Source organism: Lithobates pipiens, unplaced genomic scaffold, assembly GCF_037356315.1.
Source record: "Lithobates pipiens isolate NorthernLeopardFrog02 unplaced genomic scaffold, aLitPip1_a1.2 Scaffold_8, whole genome shotgun sequence".
Lineage (NCBI taxonomy): Eukaryota > Metazoa > Chordata > Amphibia > Anura > Ranidae > Lithobates > Lithobates pipiens.
Window position 1 is genome coordinate 561,604,584 of NW_027507903.1, and position 26,993 is coordinate 561,631,576.

The 26,993-nt window shown below is 40.9% G+C and overlaps 1 protein-coding gene across 3 annotated transcripts in view; it reads right to left on the minus strand.

Moving 5' to 3' along the window:
* Positions 1-26,993, minus strand: part of ADGRL1 (adhesion G protein-coupled receptor L1) — a 624,094-nt gene that overhangs the window by 33,227 nt on the left and 563,874 nt on the right. For all 3 annotated transcript variants that reach the window (XM_077470079.1, XM_077470078.1, XM_077470080.1), the window contains 8 exons: positions 26,161-26,199; positions 22,155-22,338; positions 18,456-18,578; positions 16,774-16,979; positions 14,974-15,144; positions 14,476-14,685; positions 14,147-14,367; positions 12,223-12,289 (listed from right to left, as the gene is read on the minus strand). In XM_077470079.1, the coding sequence (XP_077326205.1) occupies positions 12,223-12,289; positions 14,147-14,367; positions 14,476-14,685; positions 14,974-15,144; positions 16,774-16,979; positions 18,456-18,578; positions 22,155-22,338; positions 26,161-26,199 (1,221 nt within the window). The remainder of the gene's footprint in view (positions 1-12,222; positions 12,290-14,146; positions 14,368-14,475; positions 14,686-14,973; positions 15,145-16,773; positions 16,980-18,455; positions 18,579-22,154; positions 22,339-26,160; positions 26,200-26,993) is intronic.

Here is a 26,993-nt window from a genome sequence, read left to right on the forward strand (position 1 = left end):
GATCTCAAACTGGCGACCCTCCAGCTGTTGCAAAACCCAAAAGTCCAGCAAAAGTCCCACCATGCCTCTGCCTGTGGTAACCATGATTGTAACTGTCAGCCTTGCAATGCCTCATGGGACTTGTAGTTTTGCAACAGCTGGAGGGCCACCAGTTTGAGATCCCTTTTCTAGACCCTCAGATAGAACAGCTGTATCTTTAAATGTCTCTTGTGCAATGCAAATATATACTGTATATCTTATGCATTCAATTTCATATATGAGGGGTCTCCAAACTTCTTAAGGAAGAATTCAGTTTACTGTCCTTCAGACTTTAGAGGGACCAGACTGTGTCCAGTGAGAGTAACAATGCCCGATTTTTGGTATTAGGAGGAGAAATAGTTGGTGTTGTTGGGAGAAATAGTGCCCCATTTTTGTTGTCAGTGGAAAGAATTATGTCCCATCATTCATGTCAGTGGAAGGAATAATGCCTCAAGTGTCAGATAAAAGCAAGGAAAGGGCAACATCCGCTCCCGGGGCCACAGTTTGAAGACCACTATGATACTGTATACTGTATTGTATGGCAATCAATCTGTGGTGGAACAACTTCCAAAAATTCCTGTACCAAATTGTATTTCCACAAAAAAGATGCAATCCTATATAACATCAGTTCTTCAAACACTCATTATATCCAATATACTGGCCAAAACACTGCAAAAAAGTAGGACTGGCTCTGCATTTGGAAAATGCATTTATTTGTGTCGTGCATGGTATAAACAATATGACATCTCCACATGTTATATTCTAGTAAAGGTAACAGGCATAACATCCCCCAGGTATAAGTGCAAAAGCCATCCATCCTAAGTTGTGGAGCATAGACCAGTCCATAGGCCACTTCATCACTCCATAGGCAGGAGACCATCAGGATCCTGTAGATTGGTGAAAGATGCCTGACCGGTTTGGCCGACATTAGGCCAGCTGCATTAGAGGCTCTAGAGCATTAAGCCTCTGATGTGGCTGGTCTAATCCTAGAAAAACAGTCAGGCATCTTTCACCAGCTACATGTTCCTGATGGCCCCTGCCTATACACTGAGGACATTATGAAATTATAAGAATTTGGGTGTTATTAATCCATTTTGCCATAGCTTATAGCTTGATCTATACTCCACAACTTAGGATGGATGGTCATTGTATATAAGCCAAGGTTTCTGGTTGCTATTATTGGGTTCCATTCCCAACAGTGGAGTATGACCTATTATAAAATTTTGGAGACAAGTGAATGAACTGAAAGAGATTCCATTTGCAAAATACATTCATACTGTATTGACCCATGTATAGATATCTGGATGTATTTTATTTATGTTTTTATGTATGGCTTTTTTGCTTTATGAATATATTAGGGGCAATTTACAAGAAGAGGTGTGGGTGGGGTTGTTTTCTTAACCTTAATCTTGGCCAAGATTTGTTTGTAATTTTTTTCTATTGTTGAATGGATGTGAACAAAACATTGGTATATTTATATGAGAACATATGTACTTTGGTGTGTTCTATATTTTCACTTCTAAAACAAAGGAGGTGGAGTTTTTATGAGTTACAGCCAGGTGTTTAGCATTTCTGTGGTAATATTTTAAGAAACCCTAATCGAATGATACCGAAGGCTCATTTACACTAGTGTCAGCCTTCTGAAGAGCGGCTCATGCTGGCCATTAAAAGTCTGCACCACCGTGCTGCAACCAAAACGGGAATGCAACATTCTTGCCAAGAAGCAAAGCATCACGGGCATGCCATATGTACACCCCTGTACGATGACTTTGGAGCTTAAGGGGGAGCAGTTGGGGGGGTGGGGGTCAGACACATGCTCAACTGCTGCAAGTGTAAATGAGCCATGTGCATCCTGAATAATTGATACATTTTAATACCATACTTGTTTCAGCATTTTCATCTTCTTCTGATCTCCTGTGTCTTTTTGTAGCCACTTCCTGTCTACATGCATACACTTGTCTGATTGCTGCATGGCATTTCTCAGGAAAAGTTTCCTGATGGTGACAACAGTGGACTATACTGGTATATTGTGTGTTATTATGGCCACTTGTGACTTCCATTGGAAGCTCATGTGACAGGGTGACAGCAAAGGAGCTCAGTTAGTAGACAGGGACAGAGCATTGTCACCCTCTAACAGGAGGTGTCTGAACAAAGACCTTCATAGTAGTATCACCAGGTATTATTTTAATGGAAGCTTTAGGATTTTAAAATATGGAAAGCTTCTTTTTAAAATCATAATAATGTGTTAATCTTAGAAGATTTTAGTAACTGGGTTGACATACTTTAACAACTAAAAGCATTTTTCTGTAGATGTTATTTACAACCTCTAAATTGCATTGCATTTCTTATTTTCACATGCTAATGTAAAGGGGAAAATGGTGGTGAAAAAGCAGCAATGTGTTTAATTGACTTGTATTTGTTGCAGTATACATTTCTGTTGATGCTAAGCCTAGTAGATTCTTTACATATACATGACGTGACTTTTTCTCATTAATTCTTCATGACGTGCATGACCTGAGGTGTGGTATCCTTTCCTTTGCTGCGTGCTGGTCACTGGTCAATGACTCAGAAAATATTGAGGTGAGACGCAGTCAGGCAATTAATGTTTTTAGAAGGAGGTCATCAAAGTCAGCCTCTGTTCACGTTTTCTTTAAAGAGAACGGATATTAAATGCATTTCAGTCTTTGTCTGAAATAAGTAACCTAGCTTAGATTATGAAAGTTTTTTATTTTTCCTTATATTTAGTATTATTTATGTCTGAATCAGATTTAAAAAAAAAATAAAACATTTAAAATAGATCATACCTGCAAAAGAAGACTCCTAATAATACTTATCTCTTAGGTGGGTGGCGAATCCAAACTTCACTCTCTTTAAGAACGACCACCTTGAGGGGAATCTTCGGCATAAGACACGTCCATGTATACCAAATGCCTGCATCTCCCACTGCATGTTGTGGTTCTGTCTGCCACCCCTACATCAGTACAGGGCACAGTAGGTGGAACAAACCACAGTGCGTAGCAGGGAGACCAGGCTGTAGCTCAAGTGAAGACTCACCACCCACCGAAGAGGTAAGAATATAGAGTATAATTTTGCAAGCCCACTTTTTTAAGACTTGTTTTTGCACATGATACAGTCACTTTCAGCTTGTGCTAGGGGTTTAGAGGTCAACCAATGTCTTAAGCTGGCCATATGCAGCTCAATTTTCATCTGATTCCTGCTGAAAGAAACAGAATTTGAGCTTTCGGCACCACCTGGCTCAACAAACATCAACTGAAAATTGGAAGGATTTTTTCCAGAAAACAGTCAAACAGTAACTGCAGCTAATTAGATGCAGCCACTAATTCAGGTGTTCCAAAAGTGCTGCGACTATATGAATACAACAGCCAACAAGGAAGATTCCTCCTCCATTTAGCCTGGATGGAGAGATCAAGTGACATCTTCTGTTCAGCTGGCAGCTGTCCTGAACCCTGACACAAGCTAAAATGTGAGAGAGAAAGACCAGGCATATGGTGCAGATGCCTAAAGCACCCCCCTAACAAAAAATATAATAATAATAATTCTTACCTGCCTGCTCAAAAAAAATATTTTGAATGTACATGCAGCTCAGTGTTTGTTTTTGCCATTCTTGGGTGCTGGGATAAATTAGCTTCTGCACATATGAATGGGGACCTTGCATTGTGGGCTCCTTGAGGGTAGGGACCAATATGAATGTGAATGTGAATGTGAATGTGCAATGTATAGGGATAGGGACAATTGTAGACACCTCACTCAGGTTGAACCGGATGGTGTCTTTTTTCAACCTTACTAACTATGAAACTATAAGTGCTGGAGTTTAGGCATCATGGCCCATTCAATAAAGTTGACCGAAGATGTAAAACACAGAAGTATAGGTGGCTTAAGTTCCACTTTAACAAGCCATCTAAGCTCCACCTACATTAGGATGTGCTAATTTATTTTGCAAAGCACAATTCATTGATCCTGATTGGACATGATTCTATCGAGAAACTTTTGTGCTTAGCATAACAGTCAAACGTACCAAAAGCAGAACCGCTGCACATAGAGTTAAATTAACTATAAGCAGTGGGTTGAAGGGTTGCTTCATTTGTGCTAAGTGATGCTTGATCTAGACAGTGTTCACAAGGCCTCCTAAAGGCAACCTACATCTACCCTAAGTAAAATCAAATAAGAATGCAAATTTGAGCCTTACTTACAGTATGTAAGCTTGCAAATTCATTCTAATTTAAAGCTAATTTTCACACAACTTAATTCTCCTTGAAATACATGTGATTGAATTGTTTGAACTTCTATAGGATTTGAGAGCTCTGCCTTTGAGTTTCTGTGTCTGTACAGCAGCTTTTTTTTTTAAGTGTAGAATATCTGCAACAGGAGAATCTGGAACGCAGGTGGGCAAGAACATCCAAAAGTCTCAAGTGGAAAGCAGAGCAATTATGGCAGAGAGGTATCACTATTGGAGCATCTAGGACCAATAAGAAGACAGAGGCCCACCCACCTCTGTACAAAAAAATGTCAACCACCCCAATCTATAACTGGACTTTGCTGCAAGGTGCACATGATTGGTAAGTGTGCTGGGAAATTTTTTGTTTCTTTGTGGCCCACCCACATCTATCTTTGACTAAATGATCACTTTGGTGGCGTCCACTAAGTCCACCATTTGGTGAACTAGGCAATTTACTTAAAGCAGACCCTCACCCACGATAAGCACTTGCTTTATTTTGCCACCTCCCTCTCCCTCTTAGCCCTTGTACACACGGTCGGAGAATCTGTCGGAATGAGTCTTATCGGACCGTGTCGTCAGATAATCCGACTGTGTGTGATATGCATCGGACTGATTCCGTCCGAATCTCCGTCCAACCCAATTTTCCAACATGTTGGAAATATTTCCCGACCAACTGGGCCGGACGGACCTAATCCGATCATGTGTAGAGCATTTTCATCGGACCAAGTGCCACGCATGCTCAGATCAAATTCCTACATCAAAGCTATTGGCTACTAGCCTGAACGTAGTCCCATCGTAACGAAATTACGTCATCACGTTCTGAAAGATCGGATTTTTTGCCAACTTGGCCCGACCGTGTGTATGCAACAGTTTCGGACACAATCCGTCGGACTAAATCCGACAGGCAAAATCCGACGGATTTGGTTGCCAAAATCTCCGACCGTGTGTACATGGGCTTGCACAACTGGATTTTTTTTTTAACATGGAATACCTTTTTTATTTTTCAATGGATGCACTTTCTGAATCCAAGCCTAAGTTAGGATGACGTGTATAGCCACCTGCTGTCTCCTGGGATGTCTACATCACAACCCATTGGGCAGTATTTCTTTGTTTAAGTGTGAGATCTCACGCATGTGCAGATCCACAGCCACAGGTCCTTGCCAGTGAATGGGTACTGGCAGAGAACTGCAGCACGTCTGCACATGCATGGGATCTTGTTCCAAAATGGCAACATGGGAGCAGAGTGACAAAGAAGAGTTTAGGTTGGAAGAAAGTCAATGCTAGACTCCATTGGAATAGTAGTATGCTTTTTATTTACATACAATGATCAGGGATTAAAAAATAAAGTATTATCCAGGTAGGGAGAAGTTCCCCTTTAAAAAGCCCAGGTAATAGAATTTAAGAATTCAGTTTGCAGTTTACAGAACTGTGATAAAAACAGGGGCAGTGGGAGAAGAAACCCTCAAAACAAGAGAATGTATCTGGAAATTAAGACGGTCGATAAAGGAAATAATATCAAGTAGGTTGCACTGATCAAAGATATGTTCCTTTCTGCTAGACTTGCGCAGCGCAGCTATTCCTGATTTACATGTATGATTATCTTTGGAAGCTCTCAAAAGACTATGACAGGCCAAGGACAACATTTTTTTAGATCTCCAAGTGGTCCTACCTACGTGGAATTTTAACAGTCTGTTTCCACACATGCACGAAGCCTTTATCACAGCAAGTCTTTGTCTTAGCACAAAATATATAGAGAATGAGACTTACAAAGCTGCAGGCTGCTCCACCATCAAAGTTATGCTCCATTGGAATCAGCCTGCCGCACTTTAAAAAATAAATCCCTTAAGCTGTATTGAAAATGGTATATTAATTAAAATACCTAATTGGTCCTGGGAGAAACATACTGTTATTTTCAGCCTCTTATTTCCAATTTTTATTACAAGCATCATTTGGTTAAGACATGATGGTGAAATGAATTAGTTGAAAGAATGAGTAAAAAAATTAGACAGCGGTGACTGCAATGCTACTTATATTTTCCCAAGACGGAGAGATCAGCGCAAAGTAATCAGAGATCTGACACTAAATTCCTTCATGGCTGGGGGTATTTCATGCTGCCTTGACTGGAGTCATTCTGGTCTAAAGGCTTTGAAGATGATTATTTATTTTTTTCTTGGAGAAAGCTACGATGGGCATTGTGAGAAGTGCCTTAAAATCCAAGTAAACCCAAAATTTATTTTATAGTATGTTTGGTATAATTTATTTATTATAGGTACTTATATAGCACTGTCAATTTACGAAGCGCTTTTATATATATATTGTACATCCACATTAGTCCCCGTCCTTAAGGAGCTTGCAATCTAAGGTCCCTAACTCACAAACATATACTAGGGACAATTTGGACAGAAGCCATTTAACCTATCAGGATGTCATTGGAGTGTGGAGTACCAGGAGAAAACCCCCACAAGCACAGGGACAACATGCAAACTCCTTAGGTAATACCATGAATTTGAATCAATGACCCTAGTGGCGCTAGGCAGAAGTGCTAACCACCTATTTATTTTGCTTTACTATGTACAGTTTTCTTAAGCACATTTCACTTTTTTTTTATTTAATCTGTTGCAAAGTTTATTACCTTGAGATCCTGCCAATAACAGCACTTTCTGTTGCCAGCTGACAATGCTCAGCCAGTTTTTCAATTCAAAAACTCTCCCTGAGGCTTGAGTCACACCTAGGCATTTTTAGTGGTTTTTGCATTTTGCAGATTTGCACTACAGAATATGTTCCATAGGAAAATGGACTGTAGTGCAAATCTGCAAAATGCAAAAAGCACCAAAAAATGCATAGGTGTGAATCCAACCTTAAAGTAGAATTCCAGCTAAAGCCTAACTAGTCTTAAAAATGATCCTTCCCCTCTCCCTGCACCTTTACTAACTAATCTGTGTAAGAAAGATGTGTGTACTTACCTATTTTCAGGCTGCTCCAGTCAAGTGATCCGGCTCCCCTGTGTCAGCCAGTGGCAACTGCAGGGGAGAGGAGAGACCACCAACAACAGTTGCACCATGGGAGCCTATGGGTGACTTCATCATCACTCTCTGCTTTCACAGCCATTGTTGGGCACCCTCTCTATTCCCCTGCAGCCACTGCTGGCTGACACAGGGGATCACCTGACCAGACCGAAGCGGGCTGAAAATAAGTACGCATATACATCTTTCTTACACAAGGCAGCAGAGGTGTTAAGAGGGGGGCGGGAGCATATTTAAAGTGGAGTTCCACCCAAAAGTGGAACCTCCGCTTAACTGCTTCCTCCACCCCTGTTTCAGGAAGGGGAGGGTTGACAGGTACCCTTCCCCACGTCCGGGAGACAGCACCCCTCCTCCTTCCTCCACTGCTGGGCCAGTTATAATGCACAGCGCGCTTTGCACATGTGCAGTAGAGAATCAATTGTGAATCCGAAAGGCTTCACTGCCAGTTTCCCTTATGATGAATGGCGCAGGCAGCACCCGACAGCTGATCTGAAAATCAGCTGGGGTGCCGACATCGTGGGCTCCTTGGACAGGTAAGTGTCCATGTATTAAAAGTCAGCAGCTACAGTATTTGAAGCTACTGAGTTTTCATTTTGTTTTTCCCAGGCGGAACACCGAAAAGTGACTGAATCCAATCAGCCACTGTTCTTCTGGGGCCAGCTCTCAACAGGAGATTTGTTCATCCATGATGTATCTGCATGGATGGAACTGAACAAAAAAAAACTATAAGTGTATGGCCAGCATTGGTGTCACTAACCTGTCATACCTACTATAAAACATACACTAGCACTTAATTCTTCCCTGTCTGAGTCCTAACCCTTAACCTAAACCTTAAAAACGAACCCATAATTCATAACTCCAAGGTTAAGTCTGTCTACAAAGACATATTTATGGGGAACACATTGAAATAGGGTGCTCTCTGCCCTACACTTTGCCACCCAAGTCCCAGTATTCCCATCTTCTCTACAAACCTGCTCCTGGCTTCTTCTTGTTGATAAGGGGTAAAGAAAATAGAGATTTATGGGGTCTATGAGAAAACTCTGAAACCTGTTTTGTATTTTAACAATACCTGCCATTTGCATGGCAGGTATTGTCAAAACTATTCCATTTCCTTTGCTTTTTCCACACACTGTGTCATTTTCTGTGTGAAATATATTCTATAATGCATTTATTTCTATTTATAAATAAGTTGAACCTAATATTTCACCTATTTGAAAGATCATTTTGACTTTTTCAGGATTTGGTGTAATCCATTGTAACCAGTGGACCTTCCCCCAGGAGGTATAAATTACTTTTAGCCACTTCTCCTTTTTTTACACCATAGTTACACCATTGTTTGCATAGCACTTCCCATTCCTTATTTTCTTATTATGGTTTAAAATGTTAATGTTAATTGTAAAAAAAAGCACTGGAAATTAAGGTTTTTAATTATTTTTTTTTTTTTTAGAAAAAGGGCGAATTGGCAACTGGCTTTAGTTCAGGAATAAGATACTTCTTCACATAGGAACTGCTTCTCTCTCTGTACAATCAATGGAAATGTAAAGACAGCTTGCCATAGGTTGATTCAGCTTAGGCGCTGTTCAAACTAGTGTGATTTCAGATGCGACTTGAATCGCATGACAATGGAAATCACATTGTTTTCAGTGGTGCCTGTTCACATCAATGCAATTTTGGAATTGGTTCCTGTACTACTTTGGCCTAATTTCAGCGTGATTTTGGCCCCATATATTGTGCAAACCACATCCAAGTTGCACTACATGATTACACTGAAAATCGTATCAAAATCGTATCACAACCAAGCCTTAGAAGAAGGTCAACTGCCATTAATTTTATACAGCAACCCAGCAAACAATCAGAATGCTGCAGCATTACCACACAACAAAACACACATTGCGGCATGACTTTTTTTGTGCAGTGCAAACCACTTATTTGATTGGCTACATCATGCAACACATCTCAACGCATTAAAGTGGTTGTAAACCCTTACAAACCACTTTGACCTACAGGTAAGCCTAGATTAAGGCTTACCTGTAGGTCCAAGAAATATCTCCCAACCCTATACGGTTTAGGAGATATTTGCCCGAAGACGGGCACCTCTGTCTACGGCGCATGCGCCGTAGACAGCGGCGCGCAGGCGCACTGAGCGTGGCATCCTCGATAACGAAGATGCCGCGCAATGCCACGCATCTCGGCTCACGTGCGCATGCGCGGGAGTGATGTCATTGCGGCTTCGCCGAATGACAGCGGTGGAGCTGCGAGACCCACTGAGATGATGGATGCGGCGGACTACAGGGGACAGCGGTGACTTCGCTGGCTCCTGTGTCAGGTAAGTGACACATAATGGGCTACTATGCAATGCATAGTAGTCCATTATGCTTTACCTTTGCAGGGAATGAAAGAGGAAGTAAACTCATCAGGGTTTACTTCCTCTTTAAGATGCATTCCCCACAGGGGTGAATGGGCCCTCCATGATCTCAAATGCAACTGAAATGTACTTGAAAGCACAAGCCCTAAAGACATTATCACAACACAATTTTGACATACAGTCACTGAAAGGGAGAGTTTATTTATAAGAATTTAGAATTATGTTCTGTATGTTCCCAAGTAGACTGTAAGCTTGAAGCCCAATTTTAGTAAAATTTTATTTGTTTTGGATGGCGTGGGGAAGGATTACAACTTCTGTCTGGTTTTTATAGTTGTCTGTGTACTCATTATGGAGATGTTCTCTAATTTTCTGTCTATTTTAAGTGTGTTAGATAAACACGTAAGAGGAAATCTCCCCACAGCATTAAAAACATATTTAGTAAACTGGGGAAGGGTTAAAACCTAAGTCAGGATTTTACAGCTGTCTGTGTATCTTGATGTTACACAGAACAGGAAGGATGGGACACAGACAGCATATAAAACTTAACAAAGATCCTAAGCCTTCCACACTCCAATTAAATAAAAATAAAAATTTGGCAACATTTAAGCTTTAACATGCATTTGACATTTGTCTCCTTTTTTTGTATGACTATATGTCTCCTGTATGCTAAAGCTTTAGGCTACATGAAAATATTAAAATAGAAAGCTTTCATTTGGTAACTGGATAATCACATCATGACATTGCTTCCAGTAGTGCAATAATGAAATATGTATGCATCAAAGATGGGCCTCATTCCCACTTGCAATTAGGGCAGACAGCAGATTCCTGCAGCAATAATCTTCAGATTTCTGTAGCTGGAATCACAGGTGGCTGACAAGAGCCACGGCTGTCCACCACTGTTCACATGTATCCACACATGTATCCACACATCCAGTGGTTACCTGAGGTTTAGCGATAGACGATTAGTCCTGGACATAATCAGTGTCAATCCAGGGTTCATCATCTGTCTCTAACTGCAGTAACTGCTACATGTGCCGATACACGTGAACAGTGGTGGACAGCCATGGTTCCTGTCGGCCTGTCATTGCTTTGTATAGGCTTCATGGCTTAACCACCTGTGATACCAACTGAAGAAATCTTCAGATTCTTGCTGCAGGAATCTGATAATGGCCCAAAATGCAAGTGTAAATGCAGCCTAAGGTATAAGGGGTTGTGTCTTGACTGCTACCGCCACTACCTTTACTGAGACATGGTCCACTTTAGGTCCATTTCACTTTGCACTGCTTTACATCTTGATCTGTTGTATTATTACATCATGATCTGCAGGACTAGTACAGCAGATAAAGATGTAACAGTACAGAAGAGCTAGATGTAAAGTAGTGGAAACGTAATTAGACCTGAAGTGGACCATGCCTCAGTAAATGTAGTGGTTGCAGCAGCCAAGACAACACCACTGACTCCTTAGGGCCTGAACTCAAAATGTGAAGATTGGCTATCTTATAGGAAACATCCAGAGCTGGTAAATAGTTCTAAGCAGTACTTGTGCTCTGAAAAATCAAATATTTTATTTAATTATTCATGATAGATTTCAGTGCACTTACTGTGCCCAGTCCTAAAAGCAGTATATTTGCAGTGTGAAAGCAATGTGCCTCTGAAAACTAGTCTCATGGGAACTGGAGTGAGTTTTGATGATGTTACTGTTCACTGTTCTCCTTACTGGAGAGGAAGGTTGAACACGACGACTGGCAGAGAAGCATCTCCCTACTTTATTTATTATGTAATCTGTGCATTCTGCACCTCACCTGCTGCTTTTCAGATATTCTCCCACCAGTCATTAGACCACTGGTCATCAGGGGTGCACCTCTGACATGAAGAAGTAAGGCCCTGCTCCTCTACCTAGATGGCTGCCTTCATATAGATGCATAGTGCAGAACAAAGTGTGGTAAGTCCATAACAGGGAAAAGATCAGGTTCATGGAGTCCACAGATAATACTGTTGATTTATTTAGTCCACTGTCCTGTACTTGCCTTTTTGGTCTCCTATTCCACAGTTTTGGTCCTTCTTAAGCTGGCCTTGCACATTACAGCCTTATTGTACATTAGTACATTTCCCTCCAGATTTACCAAAGATATGTAATGCACAGACTCATGTACATGTATGGTCATCTTAGAAATTGTGATTACAGTGTAGATTGGAGTGTTGTGAAGAACAGGAAAGTGCCAAGATCCAGTACAAAGTGTAGTAGTAGGGGTAGTAGTAGCATTGGTAGTAGTAGCAGGACAGAGAAAAAAGTTTATGAAAACTGGACAAAGGGGTTGCTGCCTAGAGCAACCAATCAGACCTAATTGAGCAAAAATAATAAAGGATCTGACTGATGCATATAAATAATTTATCTACCTTTACTCCAGTTTTCTTACCTCTGCTTTTATAACTCAGCTGCAGAATGTTATAGGAAGCCGGAAAATGGTGCAGCAGCTCAACATCGGAGCACACATGGGACAAAGCAGGTACGTGGGGGGAGAATTAGACAGTGACTTAAAGAGAAGGAGAAAGCTGAAGACAACAATATCATCACTCACCACAACAACAAGGGAAACCGGGCCAATAAAACTCCAGATGAAATAATTATCAACCCGCAGCCAGCAACTGTGACAGAGAGAGAAATGGGAAAACAGTCAGTGGCACTGATAGAAGAGCAGAGACACAGTCACATCCAGATAGCTGGCTAATGAGAGATAAACACACTTCCCCAAAGTCAGCGAGAGAGACAGAGAAAGAGGTATATGTCTAGAGATTGTATCAGACACAAAGACAGAGAAAAAGAAAGATACATAAATGTTAGAGAGCAGAGAACCCATAGTCAGACACTGATTACAAAAGAAGAAAGTTGGCACCTAGTGCTAAACTATATGAGACAGGCAATAAACTACATAAGATAGTCAAGAGGGAACATAGACTATTGCCCTATTAGAATGAGAAAAGCAGGTAAACATTGGTAAAGAAAGTTCACACATGGTCATCGTAAGGAGAACCCCATTTTCACAAAAAAAATAAAATATATAAAACACACATATTATACACAATTGTAACACAAGAAATGTAATTGCTAAAAATAATAATTTGAGGCATCAGCATGTTATACACAGTTACATTGGTCCAACTTGGACCATTGTAAATATATATATGACATACCTGGCAGATGCTGCTGGAAGCTGAAAATCACTGAAGAAGACATTGCTACCGCAGTGATCTCAACTTGTTTCTGGATCCCATGCGGAATGGCCAGCCTGATGCCTTATGAATACATGGGTGCCATTCAGAGATTGCTTTGCATTTTCTGAATTAATGCAAAGCATTCTCTGATTAGCCGAGGTGGAGAGTGTGATCTCACCTCCCCACCTCATCCAATAAGGGAATGCTTTGCATTCATTCAGAAGATACAAAGCATTCCCAGAAAGTTGCCTGTGCCGAATGGCCGACCTACTGTGCTCAGAATGCAGCAAGACAGCTGATTGGCATGGGACCCAGAGGCAAGCAAAGATCAGCTTCCAGCAGCATCAGCCAGGTATGTCATATACATAGCTGGAACAATGTAATGTCATATACATAGTTATTTTGGTCCAAGCTAGACATATGTAACTATCCATAACATTCTGATGCCTGAAATTATTCTTTAACCTCCATCCCCATCTGGCAACATATTCTTACCTTTCTTTAGCTTTCCCAATGCTCAATTCATTTACAGGAGCCAAAGGAAATTCCCAGTACTTTTAATAATGGAAAAGCATGTGACCCACTCCATATGACAGTGCTGGGCCAATCAGCATTGTCACAGAAGGCGTCCATAGCCCTATTATATGCTACTAGTATGGTGACTTATGGGACTATACAGAGCAGCGGAGGAGCGAAAGGAAGTATGTACTGCTGGCAAGGGCTAAATTTGGGTGAATAGGTTGATTTGCTCTGTGTGACCAAAGCACAAGTATGCTTTAATAATAGCATTTGCATGTCACTCTTTGCCTGCTATAGTATTCTAGAGCTGCCAAAGAAATGTAACTTCATTAAACAATGGAAACCAAGAGTGTTCTGTGCACTGTCTGTGTACAGAACACTTTACAAACTCCATTGTTGTTGTGTTTTCCTTATTGAACAAAATCTTCACAAATGCTGAAGTCAAATTACAGGCCCCATCTGCAACAGATGTTTTATTTTATTTTTTAGATACTCTAAAATAGTCTTGAAGAGTAAAGAGATGCAGATGCTAATGGTTATCTTATAATACAAATTAAACCAATAATGAAAGTAGATAAGTTTCCCACTTAAAAGTCAGTTTAAAAAAAAATAAAAAAATCAGGCAGATATGAGTATATAGTGGGACACTATATTTGTCAGAGAGTAGAAGGTATACTTTTGTACACCCGTTAAACATTAAGAAAAGGAGGAACTTAGCTGGTTACTATTTATCAGATAGACCCAAAATTAGAAGGACAGTAGTCCACTCACGCTTTATCTGTGCCGTAGCTTCTGTAATCTACAGCTGCTGAAATCCCCACCACGAGGGCTGGGAAGACGTAGCCACAGAGGTAGTAGTACTTTCGACGAGAGTGCTCTGTTTCAAATACCTCCACTAGCATGAGATAAAGCTGCACACCCTCTAGACAAAGCCAGGAGAAGGCTGACAGACTGAAGAAATGTAAGAGACCAGCCAAGATGGGGCACACCACCTGAAAGAGATATATAGTATAACAACAAATAAGCAACAGGACAAAGTTTAAGCAGCCTTGTTCATATAGCAGGAGTGAGAATGAAGCTAATAGAAAGACGATGCACACCTGATACTGGGTTTTGTCAATACCGGTGAGGAAGAGAAGCTCGACAAGGAAAAGGCTGATACACAGGTTCTTGTGGATGGTGTTCCTGTCAGTCTGAAGACCTCTTAGGAAGCAGAAGGTTGAGATACAGATTCCCAGACAGACCAGAGAGATCACAATTCCCACCCATGAGATGACAGAGAGCAGCAAATCATTTATGTGACCTGGGTACTGAGAAACACAAGTAGGCAAAAGAACACTGTCAGATATGAGATTGTTAATGCTGTAGATCCAGCAAGAAAAGACCTAATGATGCTACATATAGGACAGTAGTGGGGACAGAAACAGAAGTCAACAATTTATGCTAGGAAATGGCAAAAATATGATTCAGTTAATCAGAAAAAAAGGAAAAAATATAAAAATTATTGAGAATAATACACCAAATACAATAACTTCAAAAAGACAGTTAAAATGCACTCAGTTCATTAGCAGACTAAATAATAATCATGGCACCCTCACCATATCCCTCTGAGCCATTAGCACTGCAAAGTTGGTGAGGTGGTTGCATGCACAGGTTGTGTGAGTCTTGTTGGTATGGACCAAACGGCAGCCCTGCGTCGACCAGTACCCCAACATGGAGCGCTCTGAGTAATTCCAGAATGTGCAGTTGGCATTAAAGTGGTTTTTAGACTGAAAGACAAATGAAAAGAGGTAATGGTACAATAGGCTTACTCTATTTTCCAGCTATGACGGATGTATACTGACCACTGAATTTACAAAAAAATCCAGAGGAGAAGCAATAATTTGTGTGTCCTGGTGGAGGCTTTTCTAAGCGTTCATTTTAACTTCTCCCTACTCCACACATGGCATACTGGAAACCTACTAGAAGCCAGTAAAACAGGTCCTCCTTCTGTCCACCACCACTGTGAGAGTCTCAGATTGAAGATACTGCTTTCATAGTTTCATAGTTAGTAAGGTTGAATAAAGACACCAGTCCATCCAGTTCAACCTGAGTGAGTGTCTACCCCTATCCCTGTACATTGCACACTCACATTGGTCCCTACCCTCAAGGAGCTCACAATCTAAGGTCCCCATTCATATACTAAGGCCAATTTTGGACAGAAGGCAATTAACCTACCTGCATGTCTTTGGAGTGTGGGAGGAAACTGGAGTACCTGGAGGAAACCCATGCAGGCACAGGGAGAACATGCAAACTCCAGGCAGGTAGTGTCGTGGTTGGGATTTGAACCAGAGACCCCTTTTACTGCTAGGTGAGAGTGCTAACCACTACACCACTGTGCCGCCCCATGTTGCTTTGAACAACCAACTGGTCTGAAACTGTCAATTTTCAATGGCAGTAGTTAGAGGAACTGATGGCTATTAAGAAAAGCAATCCTGCCATAATTCTGGCTTTAGGTAGGTGTATACATGGGGGCAAAGGTTGGCAATAGGTAGTGGCTCTTTTATGCCTACTTAAGCCACTATAACTATTTCTATTCCTGAAAAAGATCTGATTACCAAAACATCCTTCATTTTACTCTTCTAATCGGATCTTCAACTAGCCTATTTTCTTTTCTACTCAGCTTGAACAACCTTACACTTACAGATTCTACTCAACTAAACATATAAGTATATTAGTATTTCTTACAAATCAAACATAAAAACTGCCCCACTGAACAGTAAAAAAAAACCCCAACCTTTATGGATTACTCACTGACATTAAATCTACCTCTAATCTATAAAGCCTGCTAAATACTGAAATGCATATTCAGTTCAATCCACACTCTGCTGTACCTCTACACGTACGGAATAATAGATTCATGCAATAATTTTTGTGGATGAACATACCATTCGGCAATATTATGTCCTAACTTGAAGAGAAAGATAGACTTTGATTTTCAGTCCATGCTTAATTTATGCTTCCCAAGCAAATGTGAGGCTTAATTCACTTATACTCTAGCCGCCTCACTTCATAAGTAGGATCTAATGTACCATTGTAGCTTATCTTCCATACATTATATTCCTTCTCCACCATACAATCTTTTTACAAAATTTTCAGCAAACCAAGTATATGTAAAATAAACCTTCAAGGCATTAATGGTGGGTTATTTTTAGAGTGATAGGCTCAAAATCAGGTCTTAAATAATGAATGGATGAACCTGAAAGACATGTATCTTATTTCATCTAAACTTGGTCAGTGAACGTGAACATTTGCCCTTTTCTTTTTTGCTCTTTATTATATTGATCTTGGTGTTTTATAATAAGTAGTTTAGCTTGTGTTAGGTGCAGTTCCCTATTTGCATGTGTCTTTGCTATTACCTGTAAGTGAGGTAAGGTAAAGAGAACGGGTTCCACCAAGAACACTCTGCTAGACTCCTTATTCATTGAAGCAGCAATTATTTGTGAGTTTACGACCAGCGAGTGTCCAGTAGAGCCACTCTCTCCCCCAAAACGTACAGTAGAATTTTCCGTTGACAAGAAGAGACCAAGATTGTTGTAGAGGATAAATACCACCTTCACCACTCCTGCAGAAAAGACATACAATACAATCATGTCAGAAGATACAATAAACTCACCTACTGCAAATACCAGTACCCGTTTTTGAGAGATTACATCAGGGCTGTACAAATCCCAGAAGCCAAACAACCCATGCTTCTGATAATTGCATCTGCTCACAACTTTGTAAAGCCTTTTCTATTGCTACAAGTGGAAGCATATGTTCTCTTTCTCCTTAGAAACGCCTCCTGGCTTCTAGATTGAACTGACCAGGGCCTCCAACCTACTTGCATGTTTAATGAATCACGTTTTTGTTATGCTGATCTGCATTTCCTTTTCAAGCCAATTCATTTGGGTCATTTCATTCATTTAACTTATTCAACGATCAGTCTACCCCGCATCAGATACATTAGCTTTTGGTAGACGTTAATCTGTTGAATCACATGCTTTTTTTAAATGTCTTTGAGACTTTGATAGTGAGATCTCTCAGCTGTAGTTTGCCTCTTGTGCTTTGACGTCTCACTCTCTCTTTTAAATTCTCCAAAGTTGACCATGATTAAAGTGTATCTAAACCGAAGAACAAAATTGTAATATATATTGTAGCTCAGCAGTTTTTAGATGTGGTGGCTGCACTGGATTTCTTTGTTCAAGGTTTTTGTTCTTTATTTTCACCAGGAGATTCAGTAAAACACTTCCTGTCCTGGGGTGACAAAGCTCACTTACCGTACTGATTCTACAGAGCAGGGGTCTCCAAACATTCTAAACATAGGGCCAGTTTACTGTCCTTTCAGACTTTAGGGAGGCCAGACTGTTGGCTATAGAAAGTGCACTGGCAACAGAGGAAGAAAACAATGCCATCTTTGGTATTCGGGTGAGGAGTAGTGCCCCATTATTGGTGTCAGTGAAAGGAATAGTGCCCCATCTTTGGTGTCAGTGGGAAAAATGGTCCCCCATTGTTGGTGTCAGTGGGAGGAATAGTGCTCCATTATTGGTGTCAGTGGGAGGAATAGTGCCCCATTGTTGGTGTCAGTAGGAAGAATAGTATCCCATTATTGGTGTCAATGGGAGGAATAGTGTCCCATTGTTGGTGTCAGTGGGAGGAGTAGTGTCCCATTGTTGGCATCGGTGGGGGGGAATAGTGCCCCAAGAGCCAGTTAAAGGCAATCTGGTCCCTGGGCCAGTTTGGAGACCACTGTTATAGAGTATTCCTAGGACAGGAAATGTGTCAGAGCTACAGACCACCCCTCTTCATCTCTATAAATAAGTGAGAGGCATTCTGTAGTTCACAGAGGGACACTGGGCAGGTCTAAAACCACTGCTTGGGATTTAACAATTATAAGCCCAATGGATTTCTAGCTGGTGATTTTGGATCAAATATAACAAAAATGCTTTCAATGGTATATTTAACATATCACAAGGTAGCAAACGAAATAAAATCATTGCTAGGGTTTACATACATTCATATATATAAAAATCCAATGGGAAGCCTGAGAAAGGAATCTCACCATTGCGACTGTTCTGCTTGATAGAGTTGGCCGAAAGTTGGATGGAGCTCACACTGTGATTGTCCTGGGGGAAAACCAGCTCAGAAACAGGACCTTCTGTGTTCACCACTGACACCTCGAGCACTAAGAGAGGAGACAGAGAGAAGTGTAGATAAGGCATAAACATCACCAACATTAGGAGAAGGGACAGTGCTATAGAGATCACACAGAGAACAGAGACATCTCCACTATTACAAGAGAGAGTATTATCTTACAGACCTCCATCAGTGAGAAACAAGCCAGTTATCATAGCCAGAAACACTTCCAGGACAGGAGATAGAAAATTACATTTTTTGATTTGTGCAGGAAGGGGGATTTAAGAGTAAAGAAGATCTCTGCTGGAAGGAGTGGGGGAGGTTAATTTGTGCTTGTCCTGGGAGACGGGATTTGAGGAGGAAGAAGAATTTGTGCTAGGAGAGGGGATTGGATAGGGGAGGATTTTTTTGGGGGGGTAAGGTTTTTTCTTAGGTTGTTGAGGGTACAAAGATATGTGGGGGATTCCGGCAAGGGGGTCATTTCTTGTAGTGGGAGGAGGTGGGAATTTTTGCAATTTTGTTTGGGTATTCCCCTGACCCCTGCACTTACTTCATTTTGTACTCCACACTCTGACCCCTCCATGCTCTGTGTTTTATGCACTCTGAAAGACTCTGCATTGCAGCACTCCTGTGCTATAATGTACATTACATACAAGCTGCCCTGTCTATTCCTATAAAAGTATCCTTTATAGGATAAGGCTTGGTAGGCTCAGACAAAGTGTTAGGTCTTTGTCTAGTTTCAGTGTACAAAAGTATATTTAATGGGAAGCCTTTCATTTAAAAAAAATTATTGTACTAAAGTTGAAACATGTCTTTGAGACTTTTGCTTGTGAAACGGCAAGCAAAGCATATTTTATGGCTACAAGGAGGCTCAGGTTTGTTTTTAAGCATGCCCCTTCTTTCACTGTTAAAGCAATTACTACTCTACTTGGGGTGCCGAAAGGTGCCCAGGTCTTTTACAATCCCAGCAATGCACCTGAAGAGGATATTGAGTGTTACAGAGGATATTTGCAGTTTTCAGTACTTTTCAACCTGAATCCATAGTCTCCTGTTTGTGTATTTAACAACTTATGGATGTTCCATTTTTTTTTTAGATATCACTGGGATCAATTTAACACAATAGATCCAGAGAAATCCAATATGTCCTATAGAAAAGTTCTGACGCTTTCTGAAGTTCTGTGCCCTTCTTATCTTCTGTCTCCGGGAAAATGATCAACCGGAATTGCTTTTTTGTTTAACTTGTTTTTTAAGAACTTTCATCACTTCTTCTCTTCAACAAATATATATATATATTTTTACAACTTCTGCATTGGATGAATTATACTAGTAAACTGAATCATAATTTCTAGGAAAAGTTCAAACAATTTGAAGATATGCCCCCAAGAAACGAAGAATCAGAAATATAGTTGCAAACACTTCTTCAGCACTAAGGAGATTAATAGATATCACCATGGCACATCCAGAACTGAGAGGGCGAAATAAACAGAAAACAAATACATTTCCAGCACAAAGAGTTTAGGAGTTTATAGATATACTTCCATCAATGAGAGAGACAGCATACAAAGATATAAAGGTCTGGAGAAAACGGAAAAAGCTCTACATGCCACACCAACAGTAACTTACACATACAGTATATCAGCGTTGAATGAATGGCAATTCCCAAATCAATAGTATCAACAAAAATGGAAATAGTATAATGGAATTTAGACAAATATATACTTTATTTCATCATGTGATACAGAAACTTAAAACAAAAACTTTTAAATCCCTTTCCAAAAAAAAAATCTCCAATGTAAGATGTTGTCAATGGTCATAAACACAACACCTATTCCTCCATTAACTCAATGTGACCTACACTCTACCTAATATAATATATGAGCAGCACAGTGGTTTAGTGGTATAGCACTACTACCTTGGAGCAATAGGACACTTACACTTTATTACCAAAAGTATTGGGGCACCTGCCTTTACATGCATATTAAAGCGGAGTTCCACCCCCTTTTTTTTTTTTTTCTAAAGGCACCTGTTCTACTGGTATTGATCAAATTCTCTAATAGATGTTCTTACTAAATCCGTCGTTTTATTACATGTTTTTTCTTCTTCTAAACTTTGTTTTCCTTTTGCTGCGTGAGTCCATCTTGATTGTGGGCATGTGACGCTCTTTTCCAGGATATGGTGCTGTTGGATACCCAGCATGCACCTCCTGATCTAGCACATGAGCATTACACACAGGGCGCAGCACAGGGATTGTCTCGGGTTGCCATCACAATGGGTGGCATCGGAGAAAGTGCCCGCCCCTTCCTTTTTTGAAATAACACAATTAAATCCTGCAGCGATGCCGACTGACTCCTGGGAAAAATGACACACATCTCCTAGGAGCAGAAATGCAATAACATACATTGCTGCATCCCCAAAGGAGGCAGATTACACAAGACACTCTAGCAACAAGCGACACAGAATAAGTAAAGAAAACAAAAACTCCAAATGTAGTTCAGCTTGCAGGAATGTACCTATTGAGTTCAATTTTTATAATATGGGTGGAACTCTGCTTTAACTAAGACTGGGATGCCATTAAAGTTCATTGCGTGTAAAGGCAGGCGTCCCAATACTTTTGGTAATATAGTGTAGCTTGAATCCTAACTAGGACACTACCTGCATGTTCTTCCTGTGCTGATATGGGTTTTCTCCCATGCTTCAAAGACATGCTGGTAGGTTAAGTGGCTCCTGCCTAAATTGTCTGTAGTATGTGTATGCATGTGAAGTAGGGACCTGAAATCACAATAACTGATTTGAATGTACATGATAGTGAAGTGCTGTGTCAGCATTATTTAAATACCTATAATAATGGAAAGAGAACACAACAGTTCTTTTAGTAAGAGAAAATACAAATGAATTGGTTCAAAAACGTGCCATCTATGAGGGTAGTTGAAAAGGAAAACCTCTCCTCCTGTGTGAAAAGTTCCTCACATGGATCACATTGAGATAAGCTATTGGAAACATTCAAAAAACATATTCTACTACTCTCAAGTTGCTGAAATTGTAGGACCTAGGCCTTTGATACCAACTTTGCAAAGGAAAAATATCAAGGACCATTTAGGTTTGGGGTAATTCCAACCCAATGAGAAACATGGTTGAGTATAACTGCACTGCATAGTATGAACCAGTGTGGGAATTGTATTATTTGCCTATATGTGGAAATTGACTAAAACACGACTAAAACTAAAACAATTCAGATGACTAAAAAACGACTAAAGCTAAAATGGCATTTTAGTCAAGATAATATGGCTAAAATGAAATTGAAAATTTAAGTCAAAATTAACACTGGTCATTACCCTGGAGGGTACAGGCAGCAATGCAAATTTGACAGGGATTCTAATCATTACTCTCAAAAAACAAAAAATAAGCCTAGTCTCTAGATATACTAATTAATGCTCTGTAATGTCGAACAACATGGAGTACAACTTGCTTATTTTTGTTTAAATCCCAAAGCCAGAAAATAAAACATAATGAAAACAGAAAATAATGATATATACAGTATAACTGAGAAATGGAAGCATGCACACCAACAAATTTGTTAGAAGGAAATGTAAAAATATGGATCATTTTAGGCTTTTAGCAGTCTTACCGACATTAGTACGCGCGGTCTGAAAGCGGGCAGGCTCTTTGACATTGTCAGCTACTAGAAAAGCTCCTTCTTCCAATATGTCCAGTAACATGGTAGCAGCATGCTCCTGCTCGGTGGCATTCATATCTCGCCATGAGGGTAATGCTTCTGGGCGTAAGAGGTTATCTACAGTTTCCACCACCGCCTTTAAATGAAAAACATAGCTAAGTATGACTGATTGTACAAGACCTGCTTGCTCCATAGAAAATACACACACACACACAAACTATGACTGCGTATAAAATGGGTGTCAGAGATAATGAAAACTCTAGCTCAGAGCGTAACTGTCTATTACAACTGCTTCCACCAGATACGTTGGCACTTTTTTATTTCAATGCATGAAAGTGCAAGGACCTGAAAAAAATAAGGTATGTAAATGGAAGCAGGTCACACTAGTGAGCCCTATGCGGACTGCTGGGAGTGTCAGTGAAACCCTAATGACACCCCCAGATCAGTTCGTATATCGCAGTGCGATCTGCAAACTCGGACTGGAATCGGATCACATGGTGTGAATACCCATGCGATCCGATTCTGCGGCAGACCAAAAAAAGGGTCCTGTGCGAGTTTGGAGCGGGTGCGATGCGAATTCAGCCATACTATCTGTATGGCTGAACTCGCATCGCACAGAGATCGGATGTGATTTGCACTGCAGTGCGGTGCGAATCACATCCGGGTCTCCCAGTCGCAGCAGTGTGAACCCAGCCTCAGGGAATGCCTGGCTAATCTTCTTGTAATGCTGGATCCAAATCACATCAATATAAATGAGGATGTGACTTGGAGGCAATTTCCATTAAAGTCTAGGTTAGACAGAAGTCACCTTGGAACCTTTTCTAAACACAGAGCAACTTCAATAGTGTTAATTCAGACAGCTCTCATTAAATAACATGGGATTTCACATGTCATGTGACTTGGGGTCTCACAAGTCTGACCCGAATTGGGCTTGGTTCGCGGCAGTGTGAACCAAGCCCAATTATCTCCAAATAAATTTCTTTAAAGAAAAAAGGGCTCATGAGTGGATGCAATTTTCACTTGCCAGGTCTGTACGTAAATGCTTCCCCAGCTATACTGTAGTAGTGGAACTGTAGAGGCTGGGTGATATACAGTTGCTGAGAAGAGTCATAAGGCAATTTGTGTCTCAAGTTAAAAAACAGCCATCACCTTTATCTCTACAGGCTCTTCAGCAGTGGCAGTGGTAATTTTTTTTTTGGGGGTGGCAAACAGTGCACAGTTGGGTTGGTTGGTGCACTTACCCCTTCCATGGTGGGCAATCTCCAGTGGCTTCCCCTGCTCCCCTTTGAGGGCATCAGGGCAGTGGGAATCATGGGCAGCTTCTCCTTCTCTGCTCGATGGCTTCCATCTCCTCCCTCCTCCTTGGCTGCCAATCAGAATGCTTCTCCTTTCGGCCAATCGGGAAACGGGTCTCAGACCCGCTTACTGATAGGCGGAGAGGAGTTTCAGTGTGAGAATAGTGAATATTCATTTGCTATTCCCACACACTTGGATGGGCTCTGAGTGCATTCTCTGCTCCCCGAGCCCACCCTATTTCGAAGCCTATTAGAGCCTCTGATTCTAATCGGTGCTTCAAAAAAACACTCAACCCCCATTGGAATTCATGCATCCGGCGTCCTGAAAGGGGCTGGATGCATGGATGGGGGGGGGGCGGCCCCTGCTCTATAGTGGCATATCCAGAGGTGTTGCTAAGGTTCCATAAAAGTGTGGGCTACCCCTGAGCAGTTATAATAAAATACTGTGGGGTTTGTAGAATAGTTTCCTTGCAAATTTGAGGCTGCATTTCAGCACATGGAGTTGATCAGATCAATGGTGTCCTCAATGCTGAGACATACAGGAACATACTTATCCATCATGCCATTTCATCAGGGAGGTGTGTGATTGGCCCCAAATTTATTCTGCAGCAGGATGATGACCCCATGATGATGACCCCAAACATACAGCCAATGTCATTAACCACTTCAGCACCGAAAGGTTTCACCTCCTTCATGACCAGGCCATATTTTGCGATACGGCACTGTGTTTCTTTAACTCTTTAATGTTACTTTAATTTATGTTCTTTTTCCCCACAAATAGAGCTTTCTTTTAGTGGTATTTAATCACCTCTGCAGTTTTTATTTTTTGTGTTCAAAACAAAATAATGACAGACAATTTTGAAAGAAAATAAAAAAATATATTTTTTACTTTCTGCTATGAAACATATCCAATAAAAAAATAAAAAAAAATCGAATTTCTTCATAAATTTAGACCAATATGTATGCTGCTACAAATGTTTGGTAAAAAAATCCCAATAAGCGACAGTGTGGTGGATATTCGGACACTACAAGATGTCACTACTACATGTCTTTGGTAAAAAAAAATTCAATAGGCATATATAGATTGGTTTGCGCAAAAGTTATAGCGTCTACAAACTATGGGATATATACTGGGATTTTTTTTCATACTAGCAATGGTGGCGATCAGCGACTTATAATAGCATGACTGCGATATTGCGGTGGACATTCTGACACTAACTGACACTTTTGACATTTTTGGGGACCGGTGATACTAATACAGTGATCACTGTCCTAATGACACTGGTATGGAAAGGGTTAACATCGGGGGCAATCAAAGGGTTAAAGGTAAACCTGGCAGTGACCGGCCCCCCAGCCCCCACTTTTACTTACCTGAGCCCTGGAATTTCACAGGCTGGAGACGCCCTCTTCCTCTGCCCGGGGTTCTCGGTTCTTGATTGGCTAGGTTGATAGCAGCGTAGCTATTGGCTCCCGCTGCTGTCAATCAAATCCAATGACGCGGGTGCTAGGGGGCGGGGCCGAGTCCAGCATTCGTGTCTATGGACGTAAATGCTGGACTTGGGAGCGCGCCCATAAGATAACCCCCCCCCAGGAGAGTGCTTCTCCTAGGGGGTTATCTGATGCAGGGAAGAGCCGCAAGAGGCGAAGAGGGACCCCAGAAGAGGATGTTCGGAGCCACTCTGTGCAAAACGAGCTGCACAGTGGAGGTAAGTATGATATGTTTGCTATTTTAAAAAAATTAAAAAAGTGCCTTTACAATCACTTTAAGTGGGCTCCTAGGAAGTGCTTTCTAACTGTGTGGGAGATGGCTTAACTGGAGAAAGAGAGATATCTGTGTTCCTGCTTAGCAGAAACACAAGGGGGGGTTATTTACGAAAGGCAAATCCACTTTGCACTGCAAGTGCACTTGAAAGTGCAGTCGCTCTAAATCTAAGGGGTAGATCTGAAATGAATGGAAGCTCTGCTGATTTTATCATCCAATCATGTGCAAGCTAAAATGCTGTTTTTTATTTTCCTTGCATGTCCCCCTCGGATCTACAGCGACTTTACTTCCAAGTGCCCCTTCAGTGCAAAGGTGATTTTCCTTTAGTAAATAACCCCCAAGTTCTCCATCTTCATCTCTGACAGAACGGTGGTCTGCCTTGTTTACATAGGCAGACCGCCGTTCTGCCTCTCCTGTCAACGATTTGCGGGTCCTTGCGAACACCGTGTCTGCCAGACCCGCTAATTGGCTTCCGCAGTGTCCAATCACAGTGGGAGCGGGTACGTAGTTTTGCACAGCCGGGCCAGCCTGCTGCAGTAAATGTGTGGTGGGCGGTCCGGAAGTGGTTAAGAACTATCTTCAGCGTAAAAAAGAATAAGGAGTCCTTGGAAGTGATGGTTTGGCCCACACAAAGCCATAATCTCAACATCATGGAGTCTGTCTAGGATTACATGAAGAGACAGAAGGATTTGAGGCAGCCTACATCCACAGAAGAGCTGTGTCTTGGAACAACCCACCTGCCTAGTTCCTTCAGAAGCTGTGTGCAAGTGTACCTAGAAGAACTGATGCTGTTTTGAAGGCAAAGGGTGGTCACACCAAATATTGAATATTGTTAATTATTTATTATTATTATTATTATTATTATTATTTTTTAGGTGGCAGGGAGGGATTCTGCAGTTACCTTAATATAGTCCTTGCAGGTCCTTTCTCTCTTGTGCATCTGTAAAACAAACACGGAGGGTCAGCGGTGGCAGACAGCCCTTCCAAACCTGTAACTCACAAAGCTGCCAATGACAATCATAAAGCTAGATGTGGATCGGTAAAATCTATATGGCTCTGCTCAAAGCTGGCTGTTGCCATGATACTGAACTTCATTTCAGAGCTAATGGACTTAATAGGCTTAATCATCATTCCTACAGGACTGAGCTTGTCACAGACCCTACTGCGCTCCCATTGTGTTACTAAGCTCACACACTGTAGCGCAGATACTTGAGCCTCCTGTCAGTTACACAAGTTGTAAGAATCTTAAGCTGGCCATAGTTACTATATTGAGAATGAAGGGGCCTCTGCAATTCAAAGGTTAAACAAATGTATTGTTAGATCTGTGTACACACTAGTATTATGAAAGCGTGACCTAGCAGGCATCTTCTGCATGATGGAAACAGTAGCGACCACTTAGGAAAAAACCAACACGGCTGATAGACTGATTAGCCAAGTTTCATGCTGATATTTTTAAGAATCTCTTCAGAATTTAATTCAAAATCAACAAAATTGGTTTACAATCATCCAAAGAGCTATGAGTTCCTTTACTTGCAAATGGTCTTAAAGTGGAACTTCACTCTTTGTTTCAATAGTTTTTGTCGGTATATCAAATAAAAAAGGAAGAATTACAGTCATATAAATACGAGATGGTCAAAAATAAACAACAATGTTGCTGAATTAACTATAAAAAATCTTAACCATAAATATTACATATACAGAGTGTATCTAAATGAGTGTTACAAAGGATTCAAC